This window comes from Sinohyriopsis cumingii, chromosome 6, assembly GCF_028554795.1.
Source record: "Sinohyriopsis cumingii isolate HCF-2022 chromosome 6, ASM2855479v2, whole genome shotgun sequence".
In the NCBI taxonomy this organism is placed as follows: domain Eukaryota; kingdom Metazoa; phylum Mollusca; class Bivalvia; order Unionida; family Unionidae; genus Sinohyriopsis; species Sinohyriopsis cumingii.
In genome coordinates this window covers 58,456,604-58,469,106 of record NC_142966.1, presented here as the reverse complement: position 1 = coordinate 58,469,106, position 12,503 = coordinate 58,456,604, and the positions used below count along the sequence as shown (strand labels likewise).

General features: G+C 34.8%; 1 protein-coding gene across 1 annotated transcript in view; it reads right to left on the bottom strand.

Annotated features, from left to right (window-relative positions):
• LOC149797030 (uncharacterized) overlaps window positions 1-12,503 on the bottom strand; it is a 316,734-nt gene that overhangs the window by 87,309 nt on the left and 216,922 nt on the right. Inside the window, exons 53-55 of the mRNA XM_089960698.1 lie at window positions 8,283-9,048; window positions 5,852-5,958; window positions 1,623-1,746 (exon numbers count right to left, since the gene is read on the bottom strand). Coding sequence (XP_089816824.1) covers window positions 1,623-1,746; window positions 5,852-5,958; window positions 8,283-9,048 — 997 coding nt within the window. The remainder of the gene's footprint in view (window positions 1-1,622; window positions 1,747-5,851; window positions 5,959-8,282; window positions 9,049-12,503) is intronic.

The window sequence follows — 12,503 nt, the reverse complement described above, 5'->3', positions numbered from 1 at the left end:
GTTCTGGCAATTTAAACATGATGATAAAGTTAAGTTCCTGCTTGTACTGAATTTCCATATGTTGTGATGAAAAAGAGATGCATTCATGGACTTAATGACAGATCTGTAGGAAGGGCACTACATAAATGTATATTAGTTTCAGATATGTAAGTGTGTGTGTGCATGTGTGTTTGTGAGGAAGAGACAGAAAACATTTTGTAAATGTTGCATCTTTACTTTAAACTGAACTATTTTGTATATATTTATTTTTTTCATAAACAGTCACAAAAAGTCATCCCAGATACATGTATGTTCAGACTTTGAATATAGATGCTCCTGTACAAACTAATAACCAAGCATAGCAAAATCCATCAAAATAGTTTGTTTCATTTGTCACTGACATGTTAATTTCACGTTCAAAATGATAAGCTAAAAGCACAGTAAACAACGTATTTGATGTTGAGTGAACAGTTGTTTTCGTTTTTTACTGCATGATAATTTTGCTGAATCATACAGGCTATTCCAGTTTTTGATTCTCATGAAAGAAAAATCAGTTACAGAAGGAAGAACTTCTGAACTAATCAAAACAGTTATGATAAAATTTTCATCTAGTGCATCATTTGTTGTGAATTTAATACACTTTAACTTATTCACATCTCTAATTAGTTGGCAGTATCTTGGTTGTGCACTGAAAAAACCTGCATCACATATGACTTGTTTCAGAGTGGCATTGCTTAGCACTTTTGACTAGAACTGGAAGCATCATTACTCAATACATCTTTTAATGATTTGACTGTTATGAGCAGCATGCTGAATCATGTGTTTATATGGTGGAAACTGTGTCAATATTGAAATTTTCTATCTAGTACTGCTTCAAATAGCATTTGACAGCTACCCATGTCATAGTTCACAGTCCTTGAGAATTTTGCAAGCAGGCAGACATCATCTATAAAACTTGACAATATCCAGTTTAGCTTGCTGATTGATCTTTGATTGTGGCACATTTTCTTTATCAGAAACTAGTGTTTTATTATTTCTCTCCACTCAAAATAGATCTACTAGCACATTCTTAGTTTCTGGTTCATTTTAAGTAGAAGATTCTGCAGGATGCAGTAGAAACCACTAAACCAATTCAAGATAAATGTAGAGACCAAACTTCTTTTTATCAACTGGTTCAATGAACTGCATATAAAATGTGATAAATTATATCCATACCATTGTTTTCACTCAGACTGATTCATTATTGTCCTGTTCAGTATATGACAGTTATTCAAACACTTGCCAAAAAAACCCACAACATTGTACAGCTTTATGGCTAAGAGGAAACTTGACTTATCATGTAGGAAGGAAAATAACATTTTCAGCACCATAAACCTTAACCTTTGCTCTAGTAGCCTCAAAATCAAGAGGTTTCAGCCTCTACCCATCACTGAGGTACATATGAGGTTTGAGAAGAAAAACCACAGGAAACTAAAAATATGTTGCCTAACCACCTCGCCTATGGATGGAGAGATACAAAGAGAAAACTGCTACTGTTATATCCTCCCACAACACTGGTTTGAGGGATAAACAAATCTGTACAGTGTTGAAAGATGAGCAATATTTGCTAAGAACGACACTATCATGTTAAGAGTATTACTTACTGATGTCATTGATGCCCAGTCTGGGGATGTCAAAGAAGTACTTGAGGTTCATTCGGGAGATCTCCATTTCATCCAGGCTGCTATTACAATTGGTATCAAATTCCACATACAGTTTTTCTGCAGTCTAAAAACATGTATAGGAAGAAAGGGTAAGAAAAATATGTAATTTTCTATAACATTCTACTTAAGTCTGTACAATTTATTTCCATGTACTTCTTTACTCTGTTATATCAAGAAGTCCTTTTCTGCAGAAGAGTCCTCTAAGACCACAAAAGCTGTACAACCAACAGTAACAAAGTCCTTTTCTGCAGAAGTGTCCTCTAAGATGACAAAAGCTGTACGACCAACAATAATGAAGATAAAAACAAGAGGCTCATGTGAGGGCCTGACAGATTCATCTAGTCTGGTCAACATTCAACCAAGTACATCAAAGAATCTTGAATTGTGAAGCATAGTCAGCAACTTTATAGTATTAGTAAATAGTCCTAAACTCTAAGTCGCAAAGGTGGATCCAGTTTGGGCTTGAGGAGTTCGGAAAACCCTTTCCACTTAAAAAAATAAAATTTAAAAAGTGAACTTTCAACTTAAAGAAACAAATAGTTTGTCATTTTCAGTAAAATGGACTGTTATCTTGCAAGAAATACTAGTTCAACCATGTTTGATAAAAATTAGACTGATTTTTAAGGGAGAAAGGAGAAATGTGTTCATGGACCAAAAAAAAAAGATCCACTGCAGTGCCTGAAAACTGGACTAAATCGTAAACTTAACCAGATGGATGGATGGAATGATGGACAAAGCTAACTCTATTTATGCCTCTACACATCCTAGGTGCTCAGGATGCCATATAGAAGAATACTGTGGAATATGCTTCTTAAAAAGAAAATGGCTGTATGGCCAGATTGTAAACTATGAATACTGTAAATTCATTTTTATTCAGGGGGTGCTAAATATTGTCAATTGTTTTGTTTCCTCTGAATCACAGACCGACACATCTTTTACAATTTCAAGGTTTTAAGAGCAATATTGCCAAAGAAAATCATCTAAATACAAATCCTAAAAGAAAATCTAAACATAACACAATAACACAAATCAATGAACCATGAAAAAAGGTCACAGTCACCTAGTTTTCACTGATGGCTGCAGTACTCCTAACAAACCAATTACATACAAAATTATGTGACTGGACCATGATATATAGGTTACAGTGACATAATTTTAATTAATGGCTGTTTGCCCTTCATGATGCAATAATATAAAATCTGCCATAGGCAATAGCAGCTGATAAAATGAGCGAAATGCCAAAGTTAATACAAATCACTGGACTTTGAAATATAGGTCATAGCCCTCCAACTTTCACTGAAAGGCACAGTACTCTACTCATCACATGTAAAGACCAAATTACATGACTCCAACTTTGGTAGATTATAAAAAAAATGACTTAAATGAAAATCTTAACCATGACAAACCAAGAGTAATGCAAAAGCAGGCACAAATCACTGAACCATGAAATATAGGTCACAGTGACATTGGTTCACTGTAAAATGTAGATGGAAAATTATATACAGGTTATGTGACACTGTAGGCAAAAGTGCCTGCAAAAATGAGATTAAACACTTAGGATTACCACATTCAATGGACTATGAAATACAGCTCACAGTGACCTAATTTTCACTGAAATTCATAGTACTCTCCATAATAAATGTAAATATCAAATCATCTGCCTCTACAAGCAACAGAAAATGAGAAAATGACCTAAATACAAATGTTAACTCTGAAAAAAGATGCTAGATGAATGAAGAGATGGATCAACATCATCAATACTTAAGCTGAAATGTTTTGCGATGTAGCCAATAATATCTCATTTCTTGCCTCTCAAGTTTGACTAAACTAGTTACACATCTCTGGCAAAAATCAAATTATATTTCCACACAGTTGTCGTGAGTATTTAATCAAGACTTCCATGAATATCAAACTGTCAAACAAGACTGTTACAAGTATAAAACTGTCAAACAAGACTGTCATTAGAATTAAACTATCAAACAAGACTGTCATATATATCAAACTGTCAAACAAGACCATCACAGGTATCAAACTGTCAAATTAACTGTCATGAGTATCAAAATCTTCAACAAAGACTGTCACAAATATCAAACTGTCAAACCAGACTGTCATGAATAGTAAACTGTCAAACCAGACTGTCATGAATATCAAACTGTCAAACCAGACTCTCAGAAAGTTTTCAAGCATATAATAACAACAAAAACATCTAATTAGGCCTGCACCTCTTAAGTTTCATATATTAGAGAGAATATACTTTTCTTTAATGTTTAAAATTTTCTGAAAAAATGGTATGGTAAAATACGAGAACAAAAATAAATTTGTAATTGCAGGACATGTGAGCCCTCAGTGGAGACATGCTTAAAAATCTAAGTCCAATTCAGACAAGTTCAAACAGTTCAAAAATGTCTTTAAAAAAAAATGGAAAAATACTACAATAACTTAGGTATCTTCTGAGGTCATTTACAAAGGGAAAGAAAAAGTCCATAAAATTGTATTTGTCTACCAAAAGTGGTTTCTGCTTAGTCATACTAACAAAGTTTTTTGTCCAAAGTGAAAAAGAAGGAACAATTGCTGTAATGGTTTAATCAGTTCATCTACATATTTATTTAAAGCAATCCTAGCCAATTTAATTTCATCTGACTATGTTGAGTGGTTGTGCACATTGTTGTTAACACATTTATCAGGACTGAGAGATGGATGGAAGGATGGAGGGATAGAAGGACAGGACTAAAGCTTTGTGTGGAGACATAAAAATCAACAATGCTGAACAACTGATTATCCACATTAAATTTGAAAGCAGTAAAAATGTATCATATTGTGCTGACATCAAGCAAAAAATGATAGATCAACTAAAGGTACTATACAGAAACCATTTTTCTTTCTTCCAGTTAGAGGCAATGATCTTTTACCTTTAGGCCCCAAAATCAACAGACTTTTTCCATACACCAAGTGCAAACTATCCACAAAGTATTGTCCAGGAATATAATGTAAAATTAGAACTATTTTCTTCTTTCAGTCACAATGGCAACTGCCTTTGACTTTTTACTCAAAAACCAATAGGTTTCTTCCTTATCCCAAGTACAAGTGATCCATAAAGTTTGGTTTAGTTCTGTGATGCAAAACTAAGTGAATGGGGAGAAATAATTATTCTTATTTCATTCACAATGACCTTGACCATTTGACACAAAATCAAGATTTCTTCCTTACAATGGGTGTAAGCTATCAACAATGTTTGGTCTACTAATGTAGAGCTAATGTTTATGAAAACACAAACAATTGTCTTTTTTTCAGTCACAATAATCTTGACCTTTGGCCTTCTGACTCCAAAAGTGATAAGCACTTTCCTTATACCAATTGCAAACTATCCACAAGGTCTGACAAAGGTATATGGTACATAACTGAAGTTAATATGTGGGCGAAAGAAATAGTAAAAAGATAGATGGATAGACAGACAGGGTCAAGGCACAATACACTCAAAACAAAAGACTGGTGTAAAATGAAATCACTATGGCTGCAGTCAAAGTAAAAATGTGTAGCTATTCATGACTTTCAAAGTCATCAAAAGCTTTTCTAAAATTCTCTTAAATATTAATTTTCCAGCTAGAATGTCATTTCTGTCAATCATGAATAAGAGTTAAATTTGGAGACTAGTTACATGTAATAGATTAATTGCTGACATGATCTTTATTTTTGACCCCTCTCATGCTCTTCCATTTTCTTGCCCCTGCCCACATTTAGATATCTAATGTTCATCTGTCATCATGTGGCAACAAGGGCTTACTGTGTTGAGAATTGGCAAATCCCCTCAACCTATTTTCTTTTTCTTGGAGAGAGATATGGACAGACAGACAGATACAGAAAGTAAAAAAATTTGAGACAGAAAATGAAACAGCAAGAAAGATAAAACAGAGAGGGACACTGATGGGAGATCATCACAAACTTCTATTTCTGTACTTTTTCACATCTTATATTGTTTGTACACCTGTAAGACAATAAACTTCAAACTTCAAAGAAACTTGGATTAAAGTTAGATTTTTTGGTCCATAACTGTTTTTTAAAATATAATGAGGTGTTAATGATGCTGCTGATACTTTATGTGTCTCCATATATCCTATGTTTTATTAACTGTATCTTAACACCATCATCATACTATGATGTATATAACTTACCCCAGGTGAAAATATCATATCAATGTAGGGGTGATCCAGGTGCCATGATTCATACTGCTCCTTGGTCAGCTGAGTCTTGTCCCCCTCCAGAGTGATCCAGGGAATACCTGCCATTAAATTTTCATTAGTTGCCATTTTATACAACTTTGGAGTGCAATTTTTACTTAGGTTCCTTAGCAAGTACCTAAAGATTTACTGAAAGCTTTGAAAATACATACATTTAGCCTATACAGTTAGACGTGGCTGAAAATCAGTCTATTTATACATACAAAATGCAGCACCATCTCTCAGTGATCATGTGCAATTGCACATATGTGCATATTAATATTATTATTAAGAAAAAGAAAAGGCAAAAGGGTGAAAGAAAAAGTATCATGACAGTGGTAAACCTTAGAGGTGACATGGCAGTGTTCTGGAACACTGAGTACTTTAGGCCACTTACCCACTTAGGGCCCCCAGACTAGTCTGTTCCACTGTACTATAAACAGAGGAAAACTGGAATATTCATAAAAACTGTCCAGTATCTCAATCTGGATGACTGAAAGAGGTTGCATGTGTTTTGTATTCTTTCTAGTTTGTCATAAATAGGGCATTGACAGATTATCCATGAGTTTGTCATAAATAGGGCATTGACAGATTATCCATGAGTTTGTCATAAATAGGATATTGACAGATTATCCATGAGTTTGTCATAAATATGGTATTGACAGATTATCCATGAGTTTGTCATAAATAGGGTATTGACAGTTTATCTATGAGTTTGTCATAAATAGGGTTTTGACAGATTATCCATAAGGGCCCCAAGGGGCCGAGTGGTCTAAAGCGTTCACCGTTCCGGATCACTGCCATCTCACCTCTGTCTGCGTGGGTTCGAGTTCAAGGCTCGGCTAGCGTGGGTACGTGGGAAAGCCTGCAGGTAGCTTCTCGTGGGTCGGTGGTTCTTCCCTGGGTTTTCCAGGGTTCTTCCTCCACCAGTTATACTGGCTGCCATGTATAGCCTATCTTGTGCTGGAAAATGGCATTAAACCCTACAACAACAACAACAGATTATCCATGAGTTTGTCATAAATAGGGTATTGACAGATTATCCATGAGTTTGTCATAAATAGGGCATTGACAGATTATCCATGAGTTTGTCATAAATAGGGTATTGACAGATTATCCATGAGTTTGTACAACATTATCAATGGATCATCTGAATGGTCTTGAAGGAATTGCCAATAAATTTGTTTTTGCATACAGTAATATCTGTCACCATACTACAGAACTGTCCTCCTCTGGAATTTATATATACCCACATTATCAATGAGTAATCTAGTCATTTGTACCATTAGCAGCACAGAAGGAGATATTCAGTGTAGTCATGTGTACCATTAGCAGCAAAGAAGGAGATATTCGGTGTAGTCAAAAGATTCATTATTACCCCTTGGAGAAATTTCAAGGTATTTGATGTCAATAGCCAATGAATTTGATACAATATCTGCAGATACAGAGGGGTACAGAATTTTGGAATGGGCGTATGAAAAGCATGTGACATATTTGCAGTTACAGAGGGTGTACAGAATTTAGGATGGGGTGTATGAAAAGCATGTGACATATTCACTTTATAAATAGTGCCAGTGCATAAATGTAAGAAAACGGCCATCAACATTTTTTAAATTGCTTATTGGATTTATTTTTCAAAAATTGTTAACATTTTCAACTATGTTAAACATAATTTAAGCAAAAAGAAATAATTTACTGTGATGTCACTGCATTATGTCAACAGGAAGTAACTCTAGAAACTATTATCTGCTTCATCAATATAACAAAACAATTTGCTTCCCATTCAGAAGGGAAATGTTTTTATGTAATGCTATGTTGGGGAAAGAATCTTGAAGGAGTAATAAATATGTTACACTGTCTTAATGTCTCAGGAAATACCAAAGATGGGAGAGCGGTAAAGTTCCACATACCCTGTCAAAAGACTGTGTAACAAATATCATGCTAACAATGAGACTCACCCAATTTCTCTTATTCATATATGTAGCGTGTACAGTAAAACATGACAAGGAATCCCAACAATTATAGTGTCGTATCTGAATTTCATTATAACCAAGGTAAAATATTATATAAAACACTGAAAGGGACTTTGCAATGAGCTTCAAATAATGATATATTATTACAGACAATTTAGTTATAAATAGTGTTTAATGTAGAGATCTAGTCTGCAATTCAAACCTAAGCATTTATCCTCTCCAAATTTTGTTGATGGATGTGTACCCATGTCTTCATTGTGTATGAATTTTACTTCTTTGTATCTAACATTTCTTTGCTTTTTTATAAGACATTCATAAAACCATGATCATTGTTAAAGTCTGATTTGGATATGAACAAAATGTCATGTTTGACTAATTCCTGTAACTTACAGTACAAGATACTAATTTCTTACCATTGAGTGAAAGGGTCTGTAGATTGATCAGCTGTTCCAGGCTGTCTGGAAGAGTGGTTATTGGGTTACAGCTCAAGTCTAATTCAACGAGTTCATTAAATTCACCAACACCATCTGGAATCTCATTCAACAGAAGTCCAGTAAGGTGTAACTGCTTTAGGCTGCTTTTTTTGGGCCAATGGTCAGTTATTTTGGTCAATGGAATCCTCTCCAGCTTGATAATTCTCACTGTTGGCCCTTCAAAAAAGTCCTTGGGAAGGTTCTGGAGGGCAGTGTTCTGTATGTGTATAACTTTCAGGTCTTTACAGGTTGAAATTCCTTCAGGTAGAGAATGGAACTTGGCAAGGTAACTTCTCTTTTCACCAAGCTCAAATGTTTGTATGTTGCAAAATCTTGTAAAGAAATCATCAGGAAGTTTTATCAGTTCTGGCTTTTTCCATTGAAAGTAGTTGACAGTTTCAGCATAGGGCTCTATGAAGTCCCAAGAAAGTTCAGATTCATGGGCGAATTTGACAAAGCGAGCCTTCTCACATACCAAGTGGGCCTTGCACACACAGTCTGTTAGACTTTCGATAAGCTTGTCATTCTCAATGTGAGGTGTGGTCAAATAGAGAACACGAGAATGATCTGAGGCTTCAATGATTTCTGTGATATACTGTTGAGCATTTGCAGTCACGGTCATGTTGTCCAGACCTCCACAGTAAGTCCCATAAATCCCACACAGTGAGGCAAAGTGACTTATCAACTGATACACCTTCGTCTCAACCTTAGAACCAAGTAAAAGTGGCAAGAATAAGACACAACACAAACATGTATGAACAAATAAAAGTCCTCAATGGAACTGATGCTCCACTGGCTGCAAAGAATTTCAAGGAATTGGTAGCCAGTGTTGAAAGTCAGATCAGCACTATTTTCATTGACAATCAACTTAACATTGTAAGAAGACTTTCACTAAAAAACCCATGTTAATATGACTGTTCACTGAGAAGAAACTGATAAATTTTGAAGATGACCACTGTAGTGGCACATAGGCTGTTTAAGTGGCACCATTTTCATTTAGGACCAACTAGGCATCATAAGAAATCTTCTTGTGAAACCCCCAAGTCAATCTGACTTTTGGTCCATTCATAGCAACAATCAAAAGATTTTCAGGATGGCCTCAATGTCAGTTTTTCAAGATGGATGCTGTGGTGGCCATATTGAACATTAGATCGGAACTATTTAGACATCATATCAAAATCTTTTAGTCAAAATCCAATATTGATAGGATCAATCTATTCAGGAAAATTAGGAATAACAAGATTTTCTAGCTGGATCCAGTGGCAGCCATATTAGGACATCAGATTGGCACCATTTTCATTTAGAGCCAACTGGGTATTATCAAACATCTTATGGAGAAAACTATGATTATTTGTTCAAAGCAGGATTGATAATATTTTCAAGATGACTACCATTGTGGTCATATTGGATGTAGGAGTGGCACCATTTTCATTTAGGACCAACTAGATCATGGGATAAATGCCTGTGTAAAGTTTCCTGGCCATCCTCCAGTTGGTTTAGAGAAGTAGCAATAACAAACTTGTACTAATAGATTGGATTATGACAGATTACAGACAACAGACCTTCAATAAGCTCTTCTGCTTAATGAAAAGAAGAACTAAAACCAGACAGTTGAGTGGTTACAACATAGACTCTGCACACTGGTAGTCCTATGGTTTAATCACCATTTCTTACATATACAGGGTATAATGACAACCATTAAGGGTCAGTGGCTTCTTGTGTGCCCTCAATCTCAAAGACTACTATTCTTTCATTCCTATATAGGTGTGATATAGTTTGCATATGTGAGAAAGCCATGTAAGATACATATCACATACCCATTTAATCTTACATGCTTGATCTGGCATATGAAACAGCTGTTTAATCCATATTTCCATATACACATTACACACCCATTTAATCTTAATGCTTGATCTGGCATCTGAAACAGCTTTTTAATCTGTATTTCCGTATCACACATTACACACCCGTTTAATCTTACATGCTTGATCTGGCATCTGAAACAGCTGTTTAATTTGTATTTCCGTATCACACATTACACACCCATTTAATCTTACATGCTTCATCTGGCATCTGATACAGCTGTTTAATCTGTATCACACATTATACACCCATTTAATCTTACATGCTTGATCTGGTATCTGATACAGCTCTTTAATCCATATTTTCGTATCGCACACTACACACCCATTTAATCTTACATGCTTCATCTGGTATCTGATACAGTTGTTTAATCCGTATCACACATTATACACCCATTTAATCTTACACGTTTGATCTGGTATATGAAACAGCTGTTTAATCTATATCACACATAACACACCCATTTAATCTTAATGCTTGATCTGGCATATGAAACAGCTGTTTAATCCATATCACACATAACACACCCATTTAATCTTAATGCTTGATCTGGCATATGATACAGCTGTTTAATCCGTATTTCTGTATCACATATAACACACCCATTTAATCTTACATGCTTGATCTGGCATCTGAAACAGCTGTTTAATCCGTATTTCTGTATCACACATAACACACCCATTTAATCTTACATGCTTGATCTGGCATCTCAAACAGCTGTTTAAGCTGTACTTTTCTATCATACACCCAGACTGGAAACTACTTAGGTGTTTTTTCTGACAGCTGTGCATTGTAATTTTTAGATGCAGTGAATCCAAAGTTTAAAAATCCCAATTGCTTTTCTTTTGAATTTCATTCATACTGTATAGCTAAAAATGTTTAAAAAACATGAAGAAGGAATATACAATAAATGTGCAAAAATATTTGTATTTTGGAATGTTTCAATGGGAAAAAAAGACTTGTCTGAAATTGCTTATGAATATATCTTAGCTTGATGGACTTGATGTATCACTAGCCATATCAAACCTGTTCTCTCTGCCAATTCTGAGAAAAACATGTATGTAGTTTTGTGTATATTCCACATGAGTGCAAATATTAACACTAAAGATTGTGTCATTATCTTTATACATCACTGTTATCTATTTCTTACAGTTTTAATACTGACATAATAATCGGGGTCAGCCTATGACTGTAATCTTTGTTGAAAAACTTTATGTAAACTCAACTTCTGATGCTGTTTCTAACGACAACAACTTTTAGAAGATTCTATAAATATCTATATCAATACTGATGACATGTCATCTTATTTTTCCAACATTATTCCTTGTGAGATACAAACAATCAATCATATAGACTGCTGTGGGTCATGTAGAGATAGGACTCCCAATGTGGTGCATGATACACATGTAAATGATGACATACAGCTATACCAAGCTGCATACCTTAATCTCAAACAGCTTTGTGGATATGGAGTGGAAAGGAAATTGTGTTGGAAAATGTAAAATACTGATGTGTGACCTTGATAACAGAAACCCCAATGTGGCAATCATAAATGTCCTTGGTCCTTTTTGTCATATGCTAGAAAGGATCTCGGATGTAAATAATGGCTCTTTTGAACTGCCTTCAAGCCTGTGTTATTTTTTTCATTATAATAATTTCTTAAATGTCACAAGGTCTCTATACGATGTGTCATATAGAAAGCAATGTCACATCTTCCAGTGCTGATACATAAGTATGCCAATTTTAATTCCTTAATCTCATAAAGGCTCATTAAGAGTGGAAGGGAAAAAAAGTAAACTGGAAAAACTTAAAAATACTGTACTGTGACCTTGACCTACAGTAAAATATTCCAATGAGGCCCTTGACACACTTAATAATGGCTGCTGTATAAGCATACCAAGTTACATCCCTTTATTTGAAATGACTCTAAACTTACAGAGCAGAAAGGAAAGTAGGATGAAAATAGAAATTATTAGTCTTGGCTTTGACCTTGAAAAAAGGAAGCCCAGTGCGGCATGTGACACACCTTATAGTGATGACAAAAGTATACCAGGTTCCATCTGTTCATTTAAAATGGCTTTGAAGTTAAAGCGTAGAAACTTGAAATATTGTTTATTCACTGTACCTTGAAGACAAGACCATCATTGTAGTATATATATATATATATATATATATATATATATATATATATCTTCTAATAAGGATATATAAGCGTACCATGTTTTATACCTAAAAATCAAATGGTAGAAACAAAAGAGTGACATTTAGGTGGAAATGTGAATGCAATGTCCCCCACTG